The sequence below is a fragment of the Cherax quadricarinatus genome, chromosome 17, assembly GCF_038502225.1.
Source record: "Cherax quadricarinatus isolate ZL_2023a chromosome 17, ASM3850222v1, whole genome shotgun sequence".
NCBI classification, from domain to species: Eukaryota; Metazoa; Arthropoda; class Malacostraca; order Decapoda; family Parastacidae; genus Cherax; species Cherax quadricarinatus.
Window position 1 is genome coordinate 47,707,974 of NC_091308.1, and position 23,965 is coordinate 47,731,938.

Sequence of the window (23,965 nt, forward strand, 5' to 3'; positions counted from 1 at the left end):
TATATTGAACACTTGTTTCTTACACTTAGTAACAGTACCGTTATATTGAACACTTGTTTCTTACACTTAGTAACAGTACCGTTATATTGAACACTGTTGTTTCTTACACTTAGTAACAGTACCGTTATATTGAACACTGTTGTTTCTTACACTTAATAACAGTACCGTTATATTGAACACTGTTGTTTCTTACACTTAGTAACAGTACCGTTATATTGAACACTGTTTCTTACTTAGTAACAGTACCGTTATATTGAACACTGTTGTTTCTTACACTTAGTAACAGTACCGTTATATTGAACACTGTTGTTTCTTACACTTAGTAACAGTACCGTTATATTGAACACTGTTTCTTACACTTAGTAACAGTACCGTTATATTGAACACTGTTGTTTCTTACACTTAGTAACAGTACCGTTATATTGAACACTGTTTCTTACACTTAGTAACAGTACCGTTATATTGAACACTGTTGTTTCTTACACTTAGTAACAGTACCGTTATATTGAACACTGTTTCTTACACTTAGTAACAGTACCGTTATATTGAACACTGTTGTTTCTTACACTTAGTAACAGTACCGTTATATTGAACACTGTTGTTTCTTACACTTAGTAACAGTACCGTTATATTGAACACTGTTTCTTACACTTAGTAACAGTACCGTTATATTGAACACTGTTGTTTCTTACACTTAGTAACAGTACCGTTATATTGAACACTGTTGTTTCTTACACTTAATAACAGTACCGTTATATTGAACACTGTTGTTTCTTACACTTAATAACAGTACCGTTATATAGAACACTGTTGTTTCTTACACTTAGTAACAGTACCGTTATATTGAACACTGTTGTTTCTTACACTTAATAACAGTACCGTTATATTGAACACTGTTGTTTCTTACACTTAGTAACAGTACCGTTATATTGAACCCTGTTGTTTCTTACACTTAGTAACAGTACCGTTATATTGAACACTGTTTCTTACACTTAGTAACACTACCGTTATATTGAACACTGTTGTTTCTTACACTTAGTAACAGTACCGTTATATTGAACACTGTTGTTTCTTACACTTAGTAATAGTACCGTTATATTGAACACTGTTGTTTCTTACACTTAGTAACAGTACCGTTATATTGAACACTGTTGTTTCTTACACTTAGTAACAGTACCGTTATATTGAACACTGTTGTTTCTTACACTTAGTAACAGTACTGTTGTTTTTTACACTTAGTAACAGTACTGTTGTTTCTTACACTTAGTAACAGTACCGTTCACTTTATAGTTCTTTTCCTGAACTTGGGTATTATTACAGCACTTCTTCACATATTATCTGTGTTTCTTACTGTTGTATAACATCTGTAACACGAATAAATTTGACTAGGAAAAAGTAACTTATATATATATATATATATATATATATATATATATATATATATATATATATATATATATATATATATATATATATATATATATATATATATATTATGCAAAACAACCACTCTGAAAGAATAGAGAAATTCCAAGCGCTTTCGTGACTACTCACATTATCAAGGAACTTCTGGAATTTCTCTATTCTTTCAGAGTGGTTGTTTTGCATATTTTGAAATCACCTGTTCACTGTGATCTTATTGCATATATATATATATATATATATATATATATATATATATATATATATATATATATATATATATATATATATATATATATATATATATATATATATATATTTATATATATATATATTTATATATACTAAGCAACACAGACCCCAACTTATGCCTGGAACAGATTAACTTGGTGGCACTCGATGTATGCACAAGGCTTATTCCTCTAAGAAAAAGGAGGAGTAGATGTAAAATAGAAAGAGACAGGTGCTCCCTTTACAGGCGACGGAAAAGAATAACAGAGCGGCTAAAAGAGGTCAATATATCTGAAATGCGTAGGGAGACACTGGTCAGAGAAATAGCAAGCATCAAGCTTAAGCTAAAGAAATCTTATAGGAGTCAGGAATCGCGGGAAGAACTAAAAGCCATGAATGAAATCGAAAGAAACCCAAAGTATTTCTTCTCCTATGCCAAATCAAAGTCGAGAACAACGTCCAGTATTGGGCCCCTACTTAAACAAGATGGGTCCTACACAGATGACAGCAAGGAAATGAGTGAGCTACTCAAGTCCCAATATGACTCAGTTTTTAGCAAGCCGCTAACCAGACTGAGAGTCGAAAATCAAAATGAATTTTTTATGAAAGAGCCACAAAATTTGGTTAACTCAAGCCTATCCGATGTTATCCTGACGCCAAATGACTTCGAACAGGCGATAAATGACATGCCCATGCACTCTGCCCCAGGGCCAGACTCATGGGACTCCGTGTTCATTAAGAACTGCAAGAAGCCCCTATCACGAGCCTTTACCATCCTATGGAGAGGGAGTATGGACATGGGGGGTCGTCCCACAGTTACTAAAAACAACAGACATAGCCCCACTCCACAAAGGGGGCAGTAAAGCAACAGCAAAGAACTACAGACCAATAGCACTAACATCCCATATCATAAAAATCTTTGAAAGGGTCCTAAGAAGCAAGATCACCACCCATCTAGAAACCCATCAGTTACACAACCCAGGGCAACATGGGTTTAGAACAGGTCGCTCCTGTCTGTCTCAACTATTGGATCACTACGACAAGGTCCTAAATGCACTAGAAGACAAAAAGAATGCAGATGTAATATGTACAGACTTTGCAAAAGCCTTCGACAAGTGTGACCATGGCGTAATAGCGCACAAAATGCGTGCTAAAGGAATAACAGGAAAAGTCGGTCGATGGATCAATAATTTCCTCACTAACAGAACACAGAGAGTAGTAGTCAACAGAGTAAAGTCCGAGGCAGCTACGGTGAAAAGCTCTGTTCAACAAGGCACAGTACTCGCTCCCATCTTGTTCCTCATCCTCATATCTAACATAGACAAGGATGTCAGCCACAGCACCGTGTCTTCCTTTGCAGATGACACCCGAATCTGCATGACAGTGTCTTCCATTGCAGACACTGCAAGGCTCCAGGCGGACATCAACCAAATCTTTCAGTGGGCTGCAGAAAACAATATGAAGTTCAACGATGAGAAATTTCAATTACTCAGATATGGTAAACACGAGGAAATTAAATCTTCATCAGAGTACAAAACAAATTCTGGCCACAAAATAGAGCGAAACACCAACGTCAAAGACCTGGGAGTGATCATGTCGGAGGATCTCACCTTCAAGGACCATAACATTGTATCAATCGCATCTGCTAGAGAAATGACAGGATGGATAATGAGAACCTTAAGAACTAGGGATGCCAAGCCCATGATGACACTCTTCAGGTCACTTGTTCTATCTAGGCTGGAATATTGCTGCACACTAACAGCACCTTTCAAGGCAGGTGAAATTGCTGACCTAGAAAATGTACAGAGAACCTTCACGGCGCGCATAACGGAGATAAAACACCTCAATTACTGGGAGCGCTTGAGGTTCCTAACCCCTCAAGGGAGGTTCCTTGACGCTGGTGAGGGGCTCTTGATCTAGGGAATTGGATCTGTGCTCCAGTTCCCTGAATTTAGCCTGAATACCTTCCATCCCTCCCCCTCCCCCACATGCGTTGTATAATCCTAAGGGTTTAGCGCTCCCACATGATTATAATAATAATTGAGGTTCCTAAACCTGTATTCCCTGGAACGCAGGCGGGAGAGACACACAATTATATACACCTGGAAAATCCTAGAGGGACTAGTACCGAACTTGCAGACGAAAATCACTCGCTACGAAAGCAAAAGACTTGGCAGACGATGCACCATCCCCCCAATGAAAAGCAGGGGTGTCACTAGCACGTTAAGAGACCATACAATAAGTGTCAGGGGCCCGAGACTGTTCAACTGCCTCCCAGCATACATAAGGGGGATAACCAAAAGACCCCTGGCAGTCTTTAAGCTGGCACTGGACAAGCACCTAAAGTCGGTTCCTGATCAGCCGGGCTGTGGTTCGTACGTCGATCTGCATGAGCCCAGCAGTACCAGCCTGGTTGATCAGGCTCTGATCCACCAGGAAGCCTAGCCACCGGGCCGCGGGGGCGTTGATCCCCGAAACACTCTCCAGGTAAACTCCAGGTAATATATTATATATATATATATATATATTATATATATATATATATATTATATATATATATATATATATATATATATATATATATATATATAATATATATATATATAATATAATATATATATATATATATATGTGTGTGTGTGTGTCTGTGTGTGTGACGAGCGAAATTATTTACAAACATTATCTCTTAGTCCAGAAGAGAGGGCTCGAACCTGCGCACTCTGCGTCAAAATACATAGTACTGTCGCCACACAGCCAGACACAGGTATGGTTGTCTTGCCGAAACTGTTGTAACCCGCCCGCTGGAGTACCAGACCTGTGATACGTTATTTCATCTAATCCTATCAAACGAGATTTTATGAAATACAACAAGCCTGGTGCTCCGAGGTATAAAATACACCGTCTAGCTTCGCCCATACTTATCTGGGGTCTGGATGTACGACGTAAGTAATGTGTACTTTGATGTACAGTTCGCAGGTTCGAATGCTGATCTGGACTGAGAGATAATGTTTATTAATACATATACATAAATAACGACATAGGTTATTTGTCAGCAAGTATGGCGACCCAAACAAAGAAGGTGTGTGAATATGTTGAAGACAGTCACTATCATCCTCACTCATCCTTTAGAGTCCAGGTATTGTTGTTCCAATAACCAGGGAAGAATATTTTGTTGGGATTAATAGCCCGGAGTGTTAGTAAGTTTATTCAGGTATACACAAATAGTTACATAGATTATCATACATAGCAGCATATGTGTAGAGAACCTGGAATAACCCAGGATAACCCAGTGAAGTCAGGGCTTCGTCAGACTGGCTTATTTCCAATGAGGTCTAGTAATCCTCTCCCCCAGGTAGCGACCCACACCAGTCCCCTAGCATCAGAGTAGCTAGCAACAGGTGTCAAGCAACATGCCCATCTTTTGTGATAGTCAGAGGATCGAACCCTGGTGCATCACTTGTGAGCTGAAGCCGCTACCAAGTGAGCCACGAGCACCTACAAGAATCCTCCAGAATCCTTAAATGTTAACTAGGTCGTACTCTGGCATCACATCTTCACTCGATCCATTATGCTCACACATGCCTGCTGGGCGCTCAAGCCTCACCACTCAAAGCCTTCTTCACTCCATCCCTCACCGGTTTAGCGTTTCTTCACTGGCCACAGTGAAGCAAGCGAAGGGTAGAGTCCTTCTCACTCCGGATCACAACCATGATAGATAAAACACAACGGCAGTAGCTAGGTCAGAGGGGAGTTGTTTACCGTGTGAGGCTGGCAACCCACACAAGGTTCATCAAGGTTCTGCCTCACCTTACTAACGGGGAAGAGATCTGTGTTCTGATTAACCTCGGAGGGTCTGGCAGAACAAGTATAATCTAAGAAAGTCATTTACATCAGTCGACTAAAATTTAGGATTATGTATTACTAAGAGAACTAACATGGGTTAAAATACATGCACGTATATCTCTTCCTGTCCAGGTTCATTTAGTTGTGAGATGAACCCATTACATCACTAGAACTGAAAACTGTAATAGTTATTACCTAGGTAAACACACTGCAGGTGTGACAGTAGGTTATCCATAGGGCCTTACACTCGCTTGTACCTTATACAACCTATCCTCCAGTATAAATATCTAATAATCCTTCCATTATAGCAATAACGTAGCCTCTTATATTGGTTAGTGAAGGTTAAAGAAAATAAACTTCGTGTAAACGAACGCAATCTACAATATTAATATTTAATTTGGGCCACGGTTTAGATCGGGCAGAAATTGGCGCATTGGAACAAGTTGGAAAATAAACATGATGTTTTGAGGAGAGAGTGACTAATTAATGTGGCAGGTCAGCCAAGAAGACCCCAAGTCTGTCTCCCACAAGTATTTAGCCCACCCACCCGTTACATAGTGAAGCAAGAGTATGTACACTGAAAGATGTGTATATCTCAGTGTATGTATACCGAGTGTGTTGGTGTATGTACACTGAAAGATTGTATCTCTCAGTATATGTACACTGATTATATAAATCACTAGTTATAATAATATCTGTATTTACTACCAGTACATATACAAGGTATACAGACCATAGCTGACATCAGTAACATACTACTATATAGAAAGCTCCTTGTTATTGAGCATTTCCCGTAAATTAGGTCAGTTTTGTCCCAGGATGCGACCCACACTAGTCCACTAACACCCAGGTACCCATTTTACTGATGGGGAACATAGACACCCGGTGTAAAGAAACATGCCCACGCTGGGAGTCGAACCTTGACCCTCGCCTTGTGACGCGAGGGCTTTTGCCACCAGGCCATGGGTCACCGTAGCCATCAGGCCACGTAAGCATCCCTCATTGGTGGTATACATGCAATCTCACAGGCGACAGACTTTAAGCCTAATACAGCAACCAAGATAGGGAGGCAGTGTCTGGGTAAGCAAGCTTCAGAGAACAGCATAAGTTGCTGTAAGAGCTTCAGTTCAGGTAGAGTATCAGGTTTATTGAACAAGGAACCCACAGTCACCAGTCTACAGTGGTCGAGGCCTCAACACTGGCTGGCAAGTCGCTTGCAAGTTTCTCTGGCAAATGGGTAGACTTCTGCTAGGCTCCTGAAGTTAGAGACGTCATGTCTACCGGTACAGCGGGGCTATAAGCTCCTGAAGTTAGAGACGTCATGTCTACCGGTACAGCGGGGCTATAAGCTCCTGAAGTTAGAGACGTCATGTCTACCGGTACAGCGGGGCTATAAGCTCCTGAAGTTAGAGACGTCATGTCTACCGGTACAGCGGGGCTATAAGCTCCTGAAGTTAGAGACGTCATGTCTACCGGTACAGCGGGGCTATAAGCTCCTGAAGTTAGAGACGTCATGTCTACCGGTACAGCGGGGCTATAAGGAGTTACGACCGTAACGACGAACACGAAACAGACTTTTATAACTGGGACCTAATTTACATATACATAAAACATTTTTATAAACGAATCTCGGGTTCAAACCATTGTGCATGAATTCCAAACTTAAATTTGTTCGAAAAGCAATTAAATTTCGACACAATTCCCAAACATTTCAAGGAAAGTTTTAAGTATCTGGTGATGAGGTCATGACAGCTTAACTCTCAGGCAGAGTCGTAAATGCTCTAAATTTAAGCTTTCTGCTATTGTTTATGTAAGTTTCATAAAGCTTGTGTGATCTGGCTGTGAATAAGAAAACAATACCGTAGGAGGAACACTTGACAAATAACTTGCACTAAGAGGGGACCGTCATGACGGTCCGGTCATGACGGTCCGGTCATGACTGTGTGGGGGTCAAGTCAAGTAAAAAGACACGAGTGCAACTGATGTGACATTTTATTGTGGCAACGTTTCGCTCACCAGGAGCTTTGTCAAGCCGTTACAAAGGTGCTGGAGAGCGAAATGTTGTGAATATAAAATGTCGCATTAGTTGCACTTGTGTCCTTTTACCTATTAATAAATTGTCAAGTCACACCTGGGACAAGAAATGTAGAGATTGTCACCCTGAGTAGAAGACACCAGGTCCCTAGGTCCGCTGACAAAGATCAGGGGACACGTAAGTCCACACTTTTCCCCGCCTTGTTCTTCATGCAGACTGCAATCCATAATTTTTTCCAAGGTGGGTCACCAAGTTGTATGTAATAATGCAACTCACCACACAAGACATGTAGCTGATAACTGTGGGACTGATAATCTTAAACCATTTCTGTAAGACTGATGGACTGATTACATTCAACATAGGTATGTTGTTGCCAGCAGGTAACAGCAGCGGTACCCGTGGCGAGGAACTGGACCAGCTGGACCACCTCTTGGCTGAACTCACACCCTGGACTGTCAAGCAAGCCTCGAAGCGCCAGTACCAGCCCCAACCCTACCAATACCAACAGTTTCCCTCTTACTGCCCCGGCTACACTCCCAATTGTCCCTCAGCATGCCCTGCCAACCCTGGTTGCCCATTATGTCCTGTCAACCCTCCTTGCCCAGCATGCCCTAACGTCCCTTCGTGTCCGACATTATCCCCACCCCCGCCAGTTCCGCCGTGTCCAACATACTCTCCATGTCCGGAATGTCCGGTAACTCCAATCAGCTGCCCTCCTGGCCCTAAAGGATTTCCAGGTCCTCCTGGTCCATCGTGTACAGGGCTGCCAGGGCCTCCAGGACCCCCAGGTCATGGTATTCCAGGGCCCCCAGGTAATCCAGGTCTACCTGGTAGATGCGAGTCAAGCTGCCCCTCACCTCAACCGCCCCATAACTGTGGTAATCAAGATCTGTTCGCTATCATCATCAGTCTTATCTCTAACAGAAGCTGCTGTGACCACAGCTGTCCCGTGAGTGTCTTAGCATCTGTTGTTTGCACCATGTCTATCTGTTGTTTACACCATATCTACAGTATATCTATCCGTTGTGTATATGTTTACACCATATCCATTCGTTGTTTACATTATCCGTTTACAGCATGTATATAGTTTGTTTACAGCATGACTATTCGTTTACATATGTGTATCTGTTGTTTGCACCATGTCCATCTGTTTACACCATGTCCATTCATTGTTTATATGTCTGTCCGTATACAGCATGTCTATCCATTGTATTCAGGATGACTGGCATGTCTCATGACTGATACAAGAATACAACATGTATATACCATACAATTATCGTGTACAATAAGCCATGATGGTGATACAGAAGTCATCAACGGGCCTTTAGGCTTATTCCAATAATTTATTTTGCATATCAAATTCTGGTTAATTATTATTATAATCAAGGGGGAAGCGCTAAACCCGGAGGATTATACAGCGCCTGGGGGGGGATGTGGAAGGCATTCAGGCTTAATTCGGGGAACTGGAGCACAGATCCAATTCCCTAAATCAAGAGCCCCTCACCAACATCAAGGAACCTTCCTTGAGGGGAAATTCTGGTTAAGAATAGAAAAATGAGGAACATTGCAGTAGGTCTATCGGCCTGTACTAAATAGATCTTGTTGATTATAATCAAAGCGCTAAACCGACAAGGGTCATGCAGACAGGTCTTGTTCAAAATTATATAAAATACCAAGATTAAGACACATGTGCAGCTGTTGTGTATCATTGTTGATGAAACGTTACGCCTACACGGTAGACTTCATCAGTCACATACGAAGTATTTGAGGTGGTCAGTCCCTCAGCTTGGAGAAGAGTTCAGTGACTACCTCAACACTAAGTCTTCAAGGGTGATGGAGTGATAACATCGTCTTCACATCTCTGCTGCTTCCTCTGTACTCGACTGATAAAGCCAACTGTGTAGGCGAAACGTTTCGGAATAAAGATACCTGACTGTTGTACCTGTGTCTTATCAACCCGTCAGTATGGTTTACCGTTTTGGTATTAACACATTTGATGTTCATCTCGCACTGACAGTCACTGTCTTGCATCAACAGTGACTGACAGTCACTGTCTTGCGTGACCAGTGGCTGACCAGGTCACCTGTGCCCTGCCAGACATCAGGTCATGGTGTATCCAAAATTTCGAAAAAAAAGACGTATTGGTAATTATTTTTTTAATCTATACAGTATTATAAAAACTTTGTGTTATTTAAAATGTGAATATAAACTTAAATACAATAGGCATAATACAAACACAATTTCAAACATCAGAATCGGACATCAGGTTGTACTCGTACAGACAAGCTGCAGCAACCACGATAAATGTATATACCAGTAACTTCACTTTTTAAAAGATGTTATTGGCCGTCATAACAATACTGAGGAAATAAGCTGGTAGACACTCCGAACATAATGCGCCACAACAGTGGGTGTCCAGAGATACCAGTCTCTCCCACAACAGTGGGTGTCCAGAGATACCAGTCTCTCCCACAACAGTGGGTGTCCAGAGATACCAGTCTCTCCCACAACAGTGGGTGTCCAGAGATACCAGTCTCTCTCCCACAACAGTGGGTGTCCAGAGATAGCAGTCTCTCTCCCACAACAGTGGGTGTCCAGAGATACCAGTCTCTCTCCCACAACAGTGGGTGTCCAGAGATAGCAGTCTCTCTCCCACAACAGTGGGTGTCCAGAGATACCAGTCTCTCTCCCACAACAGTGGGTGTCCAGAGATACCAGTCTCTCCCACAACAGTGGGTGTCCAGAGATACCAGTCTCTCTCCCACAACAGTGGGTGTCCAGAGATACCAGTCTCTCTCCCACAACAGTGGGTGTCCAGAGATACCAGTCTCTCTCCCACAACAGTGGGTGTCCAGAGATACCAGTCTCTCTCCCACAACAGTGGGTGTCCAGAGATACCAGTCTCTGCCACAACAGTGGGCGTCCAGAGATACCAGTCTCTCTCTCACAACAGTGGGTGTACAGAGATACCAGTCTCTCTCCCACAACAGTGGGTGTCCAGAGATAGCAGTCTCTCTCCCACAACAGTGGGTGTCCAGAGATACCAGTCTCTCTCCCACAACAGTGGGTGTCCAGAGATACCAGTCTCTCTCCCACAACAGTGGGTGTCCAGAGATACCAGTCTCTCTCCCACAACAGTGGGTGTCCAGAGATACCAGTCTCTCCCACAACAGTGGGTGTCCAGAGATACCAGTCTCTCCCACAACAGTGGGTGTCCAGAGATACCAGTCTCTCCCACAACAGTGGGTGTCCAGAGATACCAGTCTCTCTCCCACAACAGTGGGTGTCCAGAGATACCAGTCTCTCCCACAACAGTGGGTGTCCAGAGATACCAGTCTCTCTCCCACAACAGTGGGTGTCCAGAGATACCAGTCTCACTCCCACAACAGTGGGTGTCCAGAGATACCAGTCTCTCTCCCACAACAGTGGGTGTCCAGAGATACCAGTCTCTCCCACAACAGTGGGTGTCCAGAGATACCAGTCTCTCTCCCACAACAGTGGGTGTCCAGAGATACCAGTCTCTCTCCCACAACAGTGGGTGTCCAGAGATACCAGTCTCTCTCCCACAACAGTGGGTGTACAGAGATACCAGTCTCTCTCCCACAACAGTGGGTGTCCAGAGATACCAGTCTCTCTCCCACAACAGTGGGTGTCCAGAGATACCAGTCTCTCTCCCACAACAGTGGGTGTCCAGAGATACCAGTCTCTCTCCCACAACAGTGGGTGTCCAGAGATACCAGTCTCTCTCCCACAACAGTGGGTGTCCAGAGATACCAGTCTCTCTCCCACAACAGTGGGTGTACAGAGATACCAGTCTCTCTCCCACAACAGTGGGTGTACAGAGATACCAGTCTCTCTCCCACAACAGTGGGTGTCCACAGATACCAGTCTCTGCCACAACAGTGGGTGTCCAGAGATACCAGTCTCTGCCACAACAGTGGGTGTCCAGAGATACCAGTCTCTCCCACAACAGTGGGTGTCCAGAGATACCAGTCTCTCCCACAACAGTGGGTGTCCAGAGATATCAGTCTCTCCCACAACAGTGGGTTTCCAGAGATACCAGTCTCTCTCCCACAACAGTGGGTGTCCAGAGATACCAGTCTCTCCTACAACAGTGGGTGTCCAGAGATACCAGTCTCACCCCCACAACAGTGGATGTCCAAAAACACTAATCTCACCCTCACAACAGTGGGTGTCCGGAGATACCAGTCTCACTCCCACAACAGTGGGTGTCCAGAGATACCAATCTCACCCCCACAACAGTGGGTGTCCAGAAACTAATCTCACCCCCACAACAGTGGGTGTCCAGAAACTAATCTCACCCCCACAACAGTGGGTGTCCAGAAACGAATCTCACCCCCACGGCAGTGGGTGTCCAGAAACTAATCTCACCCCCACAACAATGGGTGTCCAGAAACTAATCTCACCCCCACAACAGTGGGTGTCCAGAAACTAATCTCACCCCCACAACAGTGGGTGTCCAGAAGCACTAATATCACCCCCACAACAGTGGGTGTCCAGAAACACTACTCTCGCCCCCACAACAGTGGGTGTCCAGAAAAACTAATTTCACCCCTACAACAGTGGGTGTCCAGAAACACTAATCTCACCCCCACAACAGTGGGTGTCCAGAAACACTCCCAACATTTATTCATATTCTGTTATATAATATTTCATAGTGAGTTTTTGTCACTTGTGAGTGAGATAAGAGAGAAGAAGTTTGTTTTGTCTGGGTGATGACAGGTGGAGCCAGAGGAGTGCCCATGGGACATCTCTCTGATCGTGCCCAAGTACTTCCTTGTGAAGGAGAAGATTGACCTCATCGCCAAGCTCAACACCAGGATTGACCTGCTGGTGGCTGCTATACTACGCATGCGCGTCGTTGTGGATAGAGGTTAGTAGTGCTTCAGGAAGGTCGGTCAAGTGTGCGAAGTGGATTTTTAATTTAGTATTAGTGCTCGCTAGAATACCTCACTGGGGAGGATGGTATTACCAATGTTGATAGTGATTAATATAATGCAATATCTGTAAGAATGTAAGAGTCATAGTTGGGAAGGGTAATGCTGAAGTCAAGGTACAGATCAAGGACACCTCCGTAGATGTATGGGTTAAAGATCACCTATAATTTGCACATTATCATGACTATCAGTATCAAGATTTGTTTTCTATTGTGATTACTAAATTGCAAGCTTCCAGTGTTTGTGTCTTCCATTGTAATCTTCCACAATATGAGTAGGTTCAGACTGAGCGCAAGTTGGTGGCTCCATATAATTAAACTTATCAGCAGAAGAATGCAAATTAAATATGTTTAAGACAAAGCTCGCTACATAAATCTTAACACTGTGGTACTGAAGCAACCTCGGTGTTTCCCGCTTGAAAGTGATTCATGGGGAAATTATTTTTTTACTATACAGGAGGCAAGAGTTAATTGATTTTAAGTTATATGTAACACAAGAGGGTAACTTAGGGGGATATTACAGGGATTCTACACTCTTGTAGACTCGCAATATTAATGAGTTCAGTGGCTGCTTTGTGCTGTGATACTCAGGACTTAGAACCAGAATACCTGGTTTTAAGTCCTGGGTATCACAGCATCAAGTCTCTTAGTATAAAAGTAAGATTTACTGACATATTGGTCTGCATGTCACGGCTCAAAGTAATTTTTAAGTGTGCTTCCATTATTGACTCCTCGTCTGCTTGTTGTCGTAGAATCTCTGAGTTCTGTTTTACTGTGAATATACAACTTGTGCCACACTGGCATCTCCCTCGCCATCATCTACATCTTAATATAAATAACACGTTGAGCAGCATTTTCGTTATTAACATTATTTGCAGAAGCCACGTAGTATTCTTTGTATTGGGGAAATTTAAGCTTTGGTTGAAATAATTTCTGCTACATCAGCTTCATACGGTGCTTCAACAGCTGCCTGATTGAAGCTTCGGACCATATAATCTTCCGAAGCCATACCCGACCCAGCCGACAGTATGATGAATGAGAGCTGGCCAGGTTCATGGCCTAGCGCGGGAGCCAGGTCTGGGCCAGCTGAGCCTGACAACTGACTGATGGATGACTCAGCTGGGCGGATGGTGTCAGCACAAGCAACATCGCCTGTCGAAAGTAGAAGTGACGGAGCTCTGGCGAAGTGCTCCCTGGGTTGCCTACATAACCCCCAGTATTTGAACCATGACCTATTATTTAGACTCGTGAACATCGTTATGGGATGACCTCCGGTCACTCACCATGGCAGAGTCCATGGGTGCCCTCGTGGGAACTTCCTGGGCTAACACACTAGGTCAGCCCCAGGTGCATATGGCAGGGAAAGTCGCTGCGTGGAATACAGTCTTCCATCCACGGGACGTACCAGGGAGGCCGGAGGTCTCAGGACTGGTTGCGATGCTGCGGTCCAGCTCTTCAGAGCAGTCAGCAGCACACTGCTGATGTATCAATTTTTTTGTTACCTGGAGTATACCTGGAGAGGGTCTCAGGTGTCAACGTCCCCGTGACCCGATCTGTGACCAGTCCTCGCGGTGGATCAGGACCTGATCAACCAGGCTGTTAAAAAGAACAAAGTATGTGATGCTTCGACTCTCTGGGTCTAACAGTTGAAACATTTAATAGACACGGCCTAACATTTTTTTTTATCATGTGTTATCAGGTGTCAACAAACTTTTCACCAACGTGGCTGGAAGAACATTTCTCAGCAGCGAGCGCTGCTGAGAAATGTTCTTCCAGCCACGTTGGTGGAACATTGAATCATTTGGATTAGTTTACCCGAAATGCATTACATGTTAGCGGGTTACTGTTCCTGCCAGTGTTTTAGTACATGTAAACTACATTATTTGTATAACATAAAGAAATAAAAATTATATTTTGTGTGGAAAATCTAGCCAGTAAATACCTGAGTGAATATCCTCTTCAGTAGAGTGAATATCCCCTTCAGTAGAGTGAATATCCCCTTCAGTAGAGTGAATATCCCCTTCAGTAGAGTGAACATCCTCTTCAGTAGAGTGAACATCCTCTTCAGTAGAGTGAATACCCCCTTCAGTAGAGTGAATATCCCCTTCAGTAGAGTGAATATCCCCTTCAGTAGAGTGAATATCCCCTTCAGTAGAGTGAATATCCCCTTCAGTAGAGTGAATATCCCCTTCAGTAGAGTGAATATCCCCTTCAGTAGAGTGAATATCCCCTTCAGTAGAGTGAATATCAGTAGTGATGATTTCTACAGAGCGGTCCCTTCTACAGAGCGGTCCCTTCTACAGAGCGGTCCATTTCCTGAGCGGTCCCTTCTACAGAGCGGTCCATTCCTGAGCGGTCCCTCCTGAAAAGGGCTGCGGCTGAGCGGTCTCCTTTTCACACCTATATGCTAATGACCTTGACCTCACCCTCGAGACCACCTCGCCCTCGATACCACCTCGCCCTCGAGACCACCTCACCCTCAACCCCCCACCCACGACCCCCACCCGCGCCCCCCGCACCCCCCGCCCTCGCGCCGACCCACCCGCCTGCTGCGCCCTCGTGCCTGCCCGCGCCACCCGCGCCCATCGCGCCCGCCCGCGCCACCCGCGCCCATCGCTCCCACCCGTGCCCTCGCGCCCGCCCGCGCCTTCTGCAGCGCCTTCTGCAGCGCCTTCTGCAGCGCCGTCCAGATCGCCCCCGCTGCCCGAATTTTTTTCCAATTTTTTTTTTTTTTTTCAAATTTTTTTTGAATTTCATTTTCTTGTGCACTCCATCTCCTCGGATCAAATTTTTCTCGAAATCAATAATACAAAGATTTTCCCCCCACACCATCCCCATCCCAATTTTTTTCGAATTTCATTTTCATATGATCTCCTCGGATCAAGTTTTTTGGATTCCCCCCTCTGGGGGTAAGCATTCAAAATGGACTCCCACTTTCACCCCAATTTTTTTTTTCTCGATAATACAAAGACTCCATCTCCTTGGATCAAATTTTTGGGTACCCCTCCTTCCACCCCCAAATTCCCTGCTCCAATTCCTCGGATCAAATTGTTCTCGAAATCAAAGTCTCCATCTCCTTGGATCAAGGTTTTCTCCTCCATCTCCTCGGATCGAGTTTTTGGATTCTCCCCTCTGGGGGGTAAGCATTCAAATGAACTCCTCCTATGGGGCATGGTACTTTCTCTTACTACAGGTCTAAACAAGTGTGACGTCACCCCACCTGTGTTTACTCGGCGGTCAGTGACGTCACGTGATGACCTCACACATAAAGGCTGAATCTTGTCGACTTCCCCCTACACATTTTTCACTCTTAACCCAGGATAACCCAAATAATTTCACATTTTTTTTTCGTTAATACCCACAACAATCCACAATTTCTTTACAAAGTACAACACAAGTCTAGACATTTTTCTCGTTTTAACTATTTCATCAGAAAAAGTCACCACAACACTTACAACTTATAACCACTTTTCGATAAATTCACTAGTCACAATTTTACATATTACGAAGTTAATATGCGCGCACACACACACACACACACACACACACCTCACTTTACTTTGAACACCTTCAAAACACACTCATAAATCATTGAATAGTCACAAAAATACCTTTGAACATTTCCAAACAACACTGAAACACTTCCAAGACAACATTTTGAATACTCCCAAATAAGATTTGACAGCTCTAATTTATCTACACTTACATATTTCATTAAATTACAACTCATCCCCCAAACTCCTCCCTCAGTCTCCAGATTTTTACAACAGTATCACAAAAACTAACTCAGACACTTTACTTTGAGCAACACCAAAAACACCATCAATTACCTTTGAATACTCCAAAAACATCATTCGAACACAGCCAAATCTCCACTGAATACTCCCAGAACACGTTCATAAATACTCTTGCACATTATTTGAACACCTTCAAAAATACCTTTGAATAGTCTCAAACACCATTTGAGTACTACTAATACACCACTGAATTCAGTCAAAACACCACCAAAATCACCATAAACTAAGATCAACATAACAGACTAACACCCAATTTCACACAAATCCCCTCAAATCACTATAACCAAGACGATTACCAATTTCTATGAGTACACTCTCATCCAACTAAGATATAACATGAACACAAACCAAACACACACGAACACTTACAACATAACATGAGCACTATAACATATCACCATCAAAAAAAAAAATAATACACAGACACCCACAACTTATACATTTCAATCACAAATTTAAGACATGAGACATACACACCAAATCTAAAACATTCACCTCCAACTAAGACATACACATCTTAACTAAGACATACACCAAAACCTATACTTGACATATTGCGGTATGAATATTCATACCCCATTTATGTTGCATATCACATTCCTCATCCACATCATCCCTGAAACATCCTTTCTTATTCATTCCGTATATCTCTTAGAGATATTTTAACCCCAACGGCCCATCACGACGTAGGAGCCAGAGTGTAGAAGGTGGTGTTGGAGTGGTGATGGTTGCTCTGGCTCCTACGTCGTGATGGACCGTCGGGGTTAAAATATCTCTAAGAGATATACGGATGAATAAGGAAGGATGTTTTAGGGATGATGTGGATGAGGAATGTGATATGTAACATAAATGGGGTATGAATATTCATACCGCAATATGTCAAGTATAGGTTTTGGTGTATGTCTTAGTTAAGATGTGTATGTCTTAGTTGGAGGTGAATGTCTTAGATTTGGTGTGTATGTCTCATGTCTTAAATTTGTGATTGAAATGTATAAGTTGTGGGTGTCTGTGTATTATTTTTTTTGTGTGTGTGATGGTGATATGTTATAGTGCTCATGTTATGTTATAGATGTTGGTGGAAGTGTTGTGGTATTTTTGTGTATGTCTTATTTTTGTGCGAATGTTTAAAAAATAAGTGTTTTCAGTGATCATAGTAGTTTTGAGATGCATGATCTTAGATTTTTGGTTATCTTGGTGATGAGTGTTGATAGATGATGGTAAACATATGGAATTGGTGATCGTGATTTTTGTGTGAATAATTATAAAAATGTGTGTTTTCTGTGATATTAGTGGTGGGGTCATAAAATCTGGTAATCGTCTTCGTTATAGTGTTCTTAGATAATGTAGGGTACAAGAGGTTGAAACAAGGTGGGTTGGGTGTGATGTTACTAACCACCAAGTAAACACAGATGGGAGTGTGACGTCACTGGAGGTGACCTCACCGGTCCTGTGAGGTGTGACATCGTGTGTTGGTGGTAGTGAGGTGAGTGCGCTTAGATATTGTCAAATATGATTTTTTTGTGTTAATGTTTATAAAAAATGAGTGTTTTCTGTGATATTAGTGATTTTTTGAGGTAAGTGAACATGGGTGATTGTTGTTGGTGGTTGTCTTAGATTTGTGTGTGTACAAGATATGTTTTCAGTTGATGGTGATCATGTACTAAGTGTTTGCGTATTAGGTTTGTGTTCAAGTTTTTCTTTTTTTTTTTGCGCCCATGGGGAGGGAGTTCTTGGTTATAGTGATTTGAGGGAATTTCTATAAAATGGATGTTAGCTGGTGATGCTAAACTTAGATTCTGGTGATTTTGACGGTGTTTTGGTAGTATTCATGAGTGGTGATTTGGTAGTAATCAGCAGTGTTTTGGGAGTATTCGGAGGTGTTTGATGGTGTTTTTTGAAGGTGTTCAAATGATGTGCAGAGTATTTTTTTGAAAGTGTTCCGTGGTGGTTTGGTGTTGTTCAGAGATGGTTCAAAGTTAGTCAGTGTGTTAGTTATGGTAATGTCTCATGTCATAAGTGTATGAGTTAGTTTTTTTTTGTGCTAATGTTGTAAAGTCTGGAGAATGAGGGAGGAGTTTGGTGGATGAGATGTAATTTCGGTTAATGAAATGTGTAAGTGTGAATGTAAATTGGTGAGTGAGTTAGAGAAGACAAAATGTTATGTGATCTTAGTAAAAGTATAGATAGTTTTAGTGATCTTCGTTATGATGATGTTTTAAGAGAATGTGTACAAAAATGTGTGATCTTAGTGGTGGGGTTATAGAATTTGGTAAACGTCTTGATTGTGGTGATCTTAGATATTGGAGATATAACAGGTTGAAACAAGTAACTTCCTGTCGTTAAGTTAAATGAAGTAAAAGTGGGGTGTGACGTTCGTGATTGCCAAGTAAACACAGGATGGAGTGTGATGTCATGGGAGGTATCCCTATCTGTGCTGGTATGTGTTGGTGGTAGTGAGGGGGGTGTATTAGATATTGTATGGAGTTGGTGATTGTGATTTTTTTGTGTAAATGTTTATGAAAATGAGTGTTTTCTGCGATCTTAGTGGTTTTGAGGTGAGTGGTCATTGATGATAGTTGATGGATGTCATAGTTTTGTGTGTGTGTGTGTGTGTGTGTGTGTGTGTGTGTGTGTGTGTGTGTGTGTGTGTGTGTGTATGCGTGTATGCGTGTGTGTGTGTGTACATGTTATGATTTCAGTTGGTGGTGATCCTGTTGTAAGTGTTTTCGTTGTTGTTTGGAAATGTTCAAAGGTGTTTTTTTTTTGTGAGTATTCAAATGATTTATGAGTGTTTTTTTTTTTTGTGCTCATGTTATATAATAGTCTGAGGTGAGTGGGATCGTCTTTGTTATAGTGATTTGAGGGGATTTCTATAAAATGGGTGATAGTTGGTGGTGTTGATCTTAGTTTCTGGTGATTTTTAGTGTTGTTTGGGCAGTATTCGGTGCTGTTTTGGTAGTATTCGGTGCTGTTTTGGTAGTATTCGGTGGTGTTTTGCTAGTATTCGGTGGTGTTTTGGGAGTATTCGGTGCTGTTTTGGTAGTATTCGGTGGTGTTTTGGTAGTATTCGGTGGTGTTTTGGTAGTATTCGGTGGTGTTTTGGGAGTATTCAAAGGAGTTTGATGATGTTTTTGAATGTGTTCAAATGATGTTTTTGGAGTAATCAAAGGTACTTGATGTTGTTTTTGGTGTACAAAGTAAAGTGTGGTGTGTGTGGGTGTGTTTGTGTTAGTTTTGGTAAAATGTCTCATGTCATAAGTGTCTGAGTTAGTTTTTGTGTTAATGTTGTAAAGTCTGGAGACCGAGGAAGTAGTGTGGTGGATGTGTTGTAATTTCAGTTAATGAAATGTGTAAGTGTAGATAAATTAGAGATGATAAATCTTATTTGGGAGTATTCAAAATGATATTTTGGAAGTGCTTCAGTGTTGTTTGGAAATGTTCAAATGTGTTTATGTGAGTATTCAAATGATTTATGAGAGTGTTCGAAGTAATCTTGGGGTTGTTCTGTAGTGAGATGATAAAGGTTGTGGATGAGAGAATATTTCTTAAGAGATATTGAGAAAAGGTGGTCACAAATGATGTATGAGAGTGTTTTGAAGGTGTTCAAAGTAAAGTGAGGTAGGTGTGTGTGTGTGTGTGCGTGTGTGTGTGTGTTAGGTGGTCATAGAGTTTTGTGAATATCTTGGTTACAGTGATTTTAGTGGATTTGAGATGGGTGATGAGATGCATTTGTGGATGTGAAATGTGATTTTTGTGTGTGTTCAGAAGAGGTGTGTTGGGAGATGGGTGAGTGGATGTGAAGAAATGTGGGTGAGATGGAGAGGGGTATGGGGAGGGTTGTATTAGAAATTTAATGAAATATGGGGGGATTTTACTGAAAATAAAGGTAATGTGTGAATATTTTACAAAGAAATTATAGAATTGAAAAGTTATGATATATTGGAAAAGACTGGAGGGTGTTGAAACATGTCGCAGTAGTTGGGTAGTGAGATTAGTTGTTGTATAATATCAATTTATGTGGATACAAGGAGATGGGTATGGAGAGGATTTTATTTGAATTTTAGTAATGTAGGGAGGAATGTGTATTACATTTAAGATTCAGTAAAAAGAAGGGGAAAAAAATTGTATCGAATAAAATGTGAATAAATTGGTAAGTGATGAGGGTTGTGGGTAATGTAGTCGAACTAGAGATACTCAAAAAGATGTTATAAGTGGGTTGTTGTGACTTTTTCTGATGAAATTTGTCAAAACGAGAAAAAATTGTGGGTTGTGGGTGTTGTCGAACTAGAGATGCTGAAAAAGTGGTTATAAGTTGTGGGTTGTTGTTGTGACTTTTTCTGATGAAATTAGTTAAAACGAGAAAAAATTGTGGGGTGTGGGTGATGTGGGTTGTGGGTGTTGAGGGATGTGGGTGTTGTGGGTTGTGGGTGTTGTTGTCGAACTAGAGATATCGAAAAAAGAATTGATTCTGTTGTAAGTGTTCGTGTGTGTTTGGTTTGTGTTCATGTTATATCTTAGTTGGATGAGAGTGTACTCATAGAAATTGGTAAACGTCTTGGTTATAGTGATTTGAGGGGATTTGTGTGAAATTGGGTGTTAGTCTGTTATGTTGATCTTAGTTTATGGTGATTTTGGTGGTGTTTTGACTGAATTCATTGGTGTATTAGAGACTATTCAAAGGTGTTTTTGAAGGTGTTCAAATGATGTTCAAGAGTATTTATGAAGGTGTTCTGGGAGTATTCAGTGGTGATTTGGGGGTGTTCGAATGATGTTTTTGGAGTATTCAAAGGTATTTGATAGTGTTTTTGGTGTTGTTCAAAGTAAAGTGTCTGAGTTAGTTTTTGTGATACTGTTGTAAAAATCTGGAGAATGAGGGAGGAGTTTGGGGGATGAGTTGTAATTTAATGAAATATATAAGTGTAGATAAATTAGAGCTGTCAAATCTTATTTGGGAGTATTCAAAATGTTGTCTTGGAAGTGTTTCAGTGTTGCTTGGAAATGTTCAAAGGTATTTTTGTGAGTATTCAATGATTTATGAGAGTGTTTTGAAGGTGTTCAAAGTAAAGTGAGGTGTGTGCGTGTGTGTGTGCGCATATTCGTAACCTGGAGTTTACCTGGAGAGAGTTCCGGGGGTCAACGCCCCCGCGGCCCGGTCTGTGACCAGGCCTCCTGGTGGATCAGAGCCTGATCAACCAGGCTGTTGCTGCTGGCTGCACGCAAACCAACGTACGAGCCACAGCCCGGCTGGTCAGGAACCGACTTTAGGTGCTTGTCCAGTGCCAGCTTGAAGACTGCCAGGGGTCTGTAATATGTAAAATTGTGACTAGTGAATTTATCGAAAAAGTGGTTATAAGTGTTGTGGTGACATTTTCTGATGTAATAGTTAAAACGAGAAAAATGTCTAGACTTTTGTTGTATTTTGTAAAGAAATTGTGGATTGTTGTGGGTATTAACGAAAAAAAATGTGAAATTATTTGGGTTATCCTGGGTGAAGAGTGAAAAATGTGTAGGGGTAAGTCGACAAGATTCAGCCTGTGTGTGCGGTCATCACGTGACGTCACTGACATAGGGGGAAGTCGACAAGATTCAGCCTGTATGTATGTGTAAGGTCATCACGTGACGTCACTGACCGCCGAGTAAACACAGGTGGGGTGACGTCACACATGTTTAGACCTGTAGTAAGAGAAAGTACCATGCCCCATAGGAGTAGTTCATTTGAAATGCTTACCCCCAGAGGGGGAATCCAAAAACTCGATTCGAGGAGATGGAGTCTTTGTATTATCGAGAAAACCTTGATCCAAGGAGAGCACAAGAAAATGAAATTCGAAAAAATTTGGGATGGGGGTGGTGTGGGGGGAAAAATCTTTGTATTATTAATTTCGAGAAAAATTTGATCCGAGGAGAGCACAAGAAAATGAAATTCGAAAAAATTTGGGATGGGGGTGGTGTGGGGGGAAAAATCTTTGTATTATTAATTTCGAGAAAAATTTGATCCGAGGAGATGGAGTGCACAAGAAAATGAAATTCAAAAAAAATTAAAAAAAAAATCCGAAAAAAATTCGGGGCGCGGGGGCGATCCGGACGACGCTGCAGAAGGCGCAGCAGAAGGCGCTGGCGGGCGCGAGGGGCGTGGGCGGGCACGAGGGCGCGGCGGGGGGTGCGGGGGGCGCGGGGGGGGCGCGGGGAGGGGCGTGGGTGGGGGGGTTGAGGGTGAGGTGGTCTCGAGGGCGAGGTCAAGGTCATTAGCATAAAGGTGTGAAAGGGAGCCACTCAGGAAAAGGAGCCACTCTGTAGAAGGCCTTTTCAGGAGGGACCGCTCTGTAGAAGGGACCGCTCAGGTAATCATCACTACTAATATCCCCTTCAGTAGAATGAATATCCTCTTCAGTAGAGTGAATATCCTCTTCAGTAGAGTGAATATCCTCTTCAGTAGAGTGAATATCTTCTTCAGTAGAGTGAATATCCTCTTCAGTAGAGTGAATATCCCCTTCAGTAGAGTGAATATCCCCTTCAGTAGAGTGAATATCCCCTTCAGTAGAGTGAATATCCTCTTCAGTATAGTGAATATCCTCTTCAGTATAGTGAATATCCCCTTCAGTATAGTGAATATCCCCTTCAGTATAGTGAATATCCCCTTCAGTAGTGAATATCCCCTTCAGTAGAGTGAATATCCCCTTCAGTAGAGTGAATATCCCCTTCAGTAGAGTGAATATCCCCTTCAGTAGAGTGAATATCCCCTTCAGTAGAGTGAATATCCCCTTCAGTAGAGTGAATATCCCCTTCAGTAGAGTGAATATCCCCTTCAGTAGAGTGAATATCCCCTTCAGTAGAGTGAATATCCTCTTCAGTATAGTGAATATCCTCTTCAGTATAGTGAATATCCTCTTCAGTATAGTGAATATCCTCATCAGTAGAGTGAATATCCTCTTCAGTAGAGTGAATATCCTCTTCAGTAGAGTGACTCCTCAGCAGAGTTAGGCAGTTCACCAGCTGAGGAATCATCTACTCACCTCATTCTAAGTAATGGATAACTTTACTGTAAGTAATTTACTGAAGCTGCAATTAACAAATAACCCGCACGTAGGAGAGAGGAGCTTACGACGACGTTTCGGTCCGACTTGTACCATTTACAAAGTTACACTGTGACTTTGTAAATGGTACAAGTCGTAAGCTTCCCTCTCGTATGTGCGGGCTATTTGTGTATTGTTCCAGTCACGTTATTGTGTCGTCTTGTTCTCTGTTTTATAATAATGGCAACAACAATGTCTTCGTCAATAATGAAGGATTTATTAAGCTTCCTTCTCCTGGATATGACCCCTCACGGGCCCAGCCTGAAGTTTTTATTGTCATACATAATGTCAAGTGATTAGAACGTCAATACCTGGTGTCAGAACATCACAGTCAACGGCCATACCACGTTGAACGCACAGCTCCTCGTCCGATCAACGAAGTTAAACAACGTCGGGTCTCGTCATGTTATTCTACCTTAACAAAAATGAAGGATAGATTACAAATTGGCCAGAACAAAATTGTAAGAATCATCCTGGACCTGCGTCCAAGAGAACATGTAGACCAGGATGAATTACAACAACTGGATATAATGAATGTTGAAGACACAGTAAAGCAACTGAAGTTAAATCATGTTTATAAAATTGCTCAGTGTCCAGAATATTTTTCTGC

At 42.2% G+C, this 23,965-nt stretch overlaps 1 protein-coding gene across 3 annotated transcripts in view; it reads left to right on the forward strand.

Moving 5' to 3' along the window:
* The window catches only part of LOC128686481 (cuticle collagen 1), a 77,406-nt gene that overhangs the window by 42,092 nt on the left and 11,349 nt on the right, over window positions 1-23,965 (forward strand). The window contains exons 3-4 of one of the 3 annotated variants that reach the window (XM_053773428.2): window positions 7,894-8,480; window positions 12,275-12,425. In XM_053773428.2, the coding sequence (XP_053629403.1) occupies window positions 7,894-8,480; window positions 12,275-12,425 (738 nt within the window). The remainder of the gene's footprint in view (window positions 1-7,893; window positions 8,481-12,274; window positions 12,426-23,965) is intronic. The other 2 variants (XM_053773429.2, XM_053773430.2) reach the window with 2 other exon arrangements.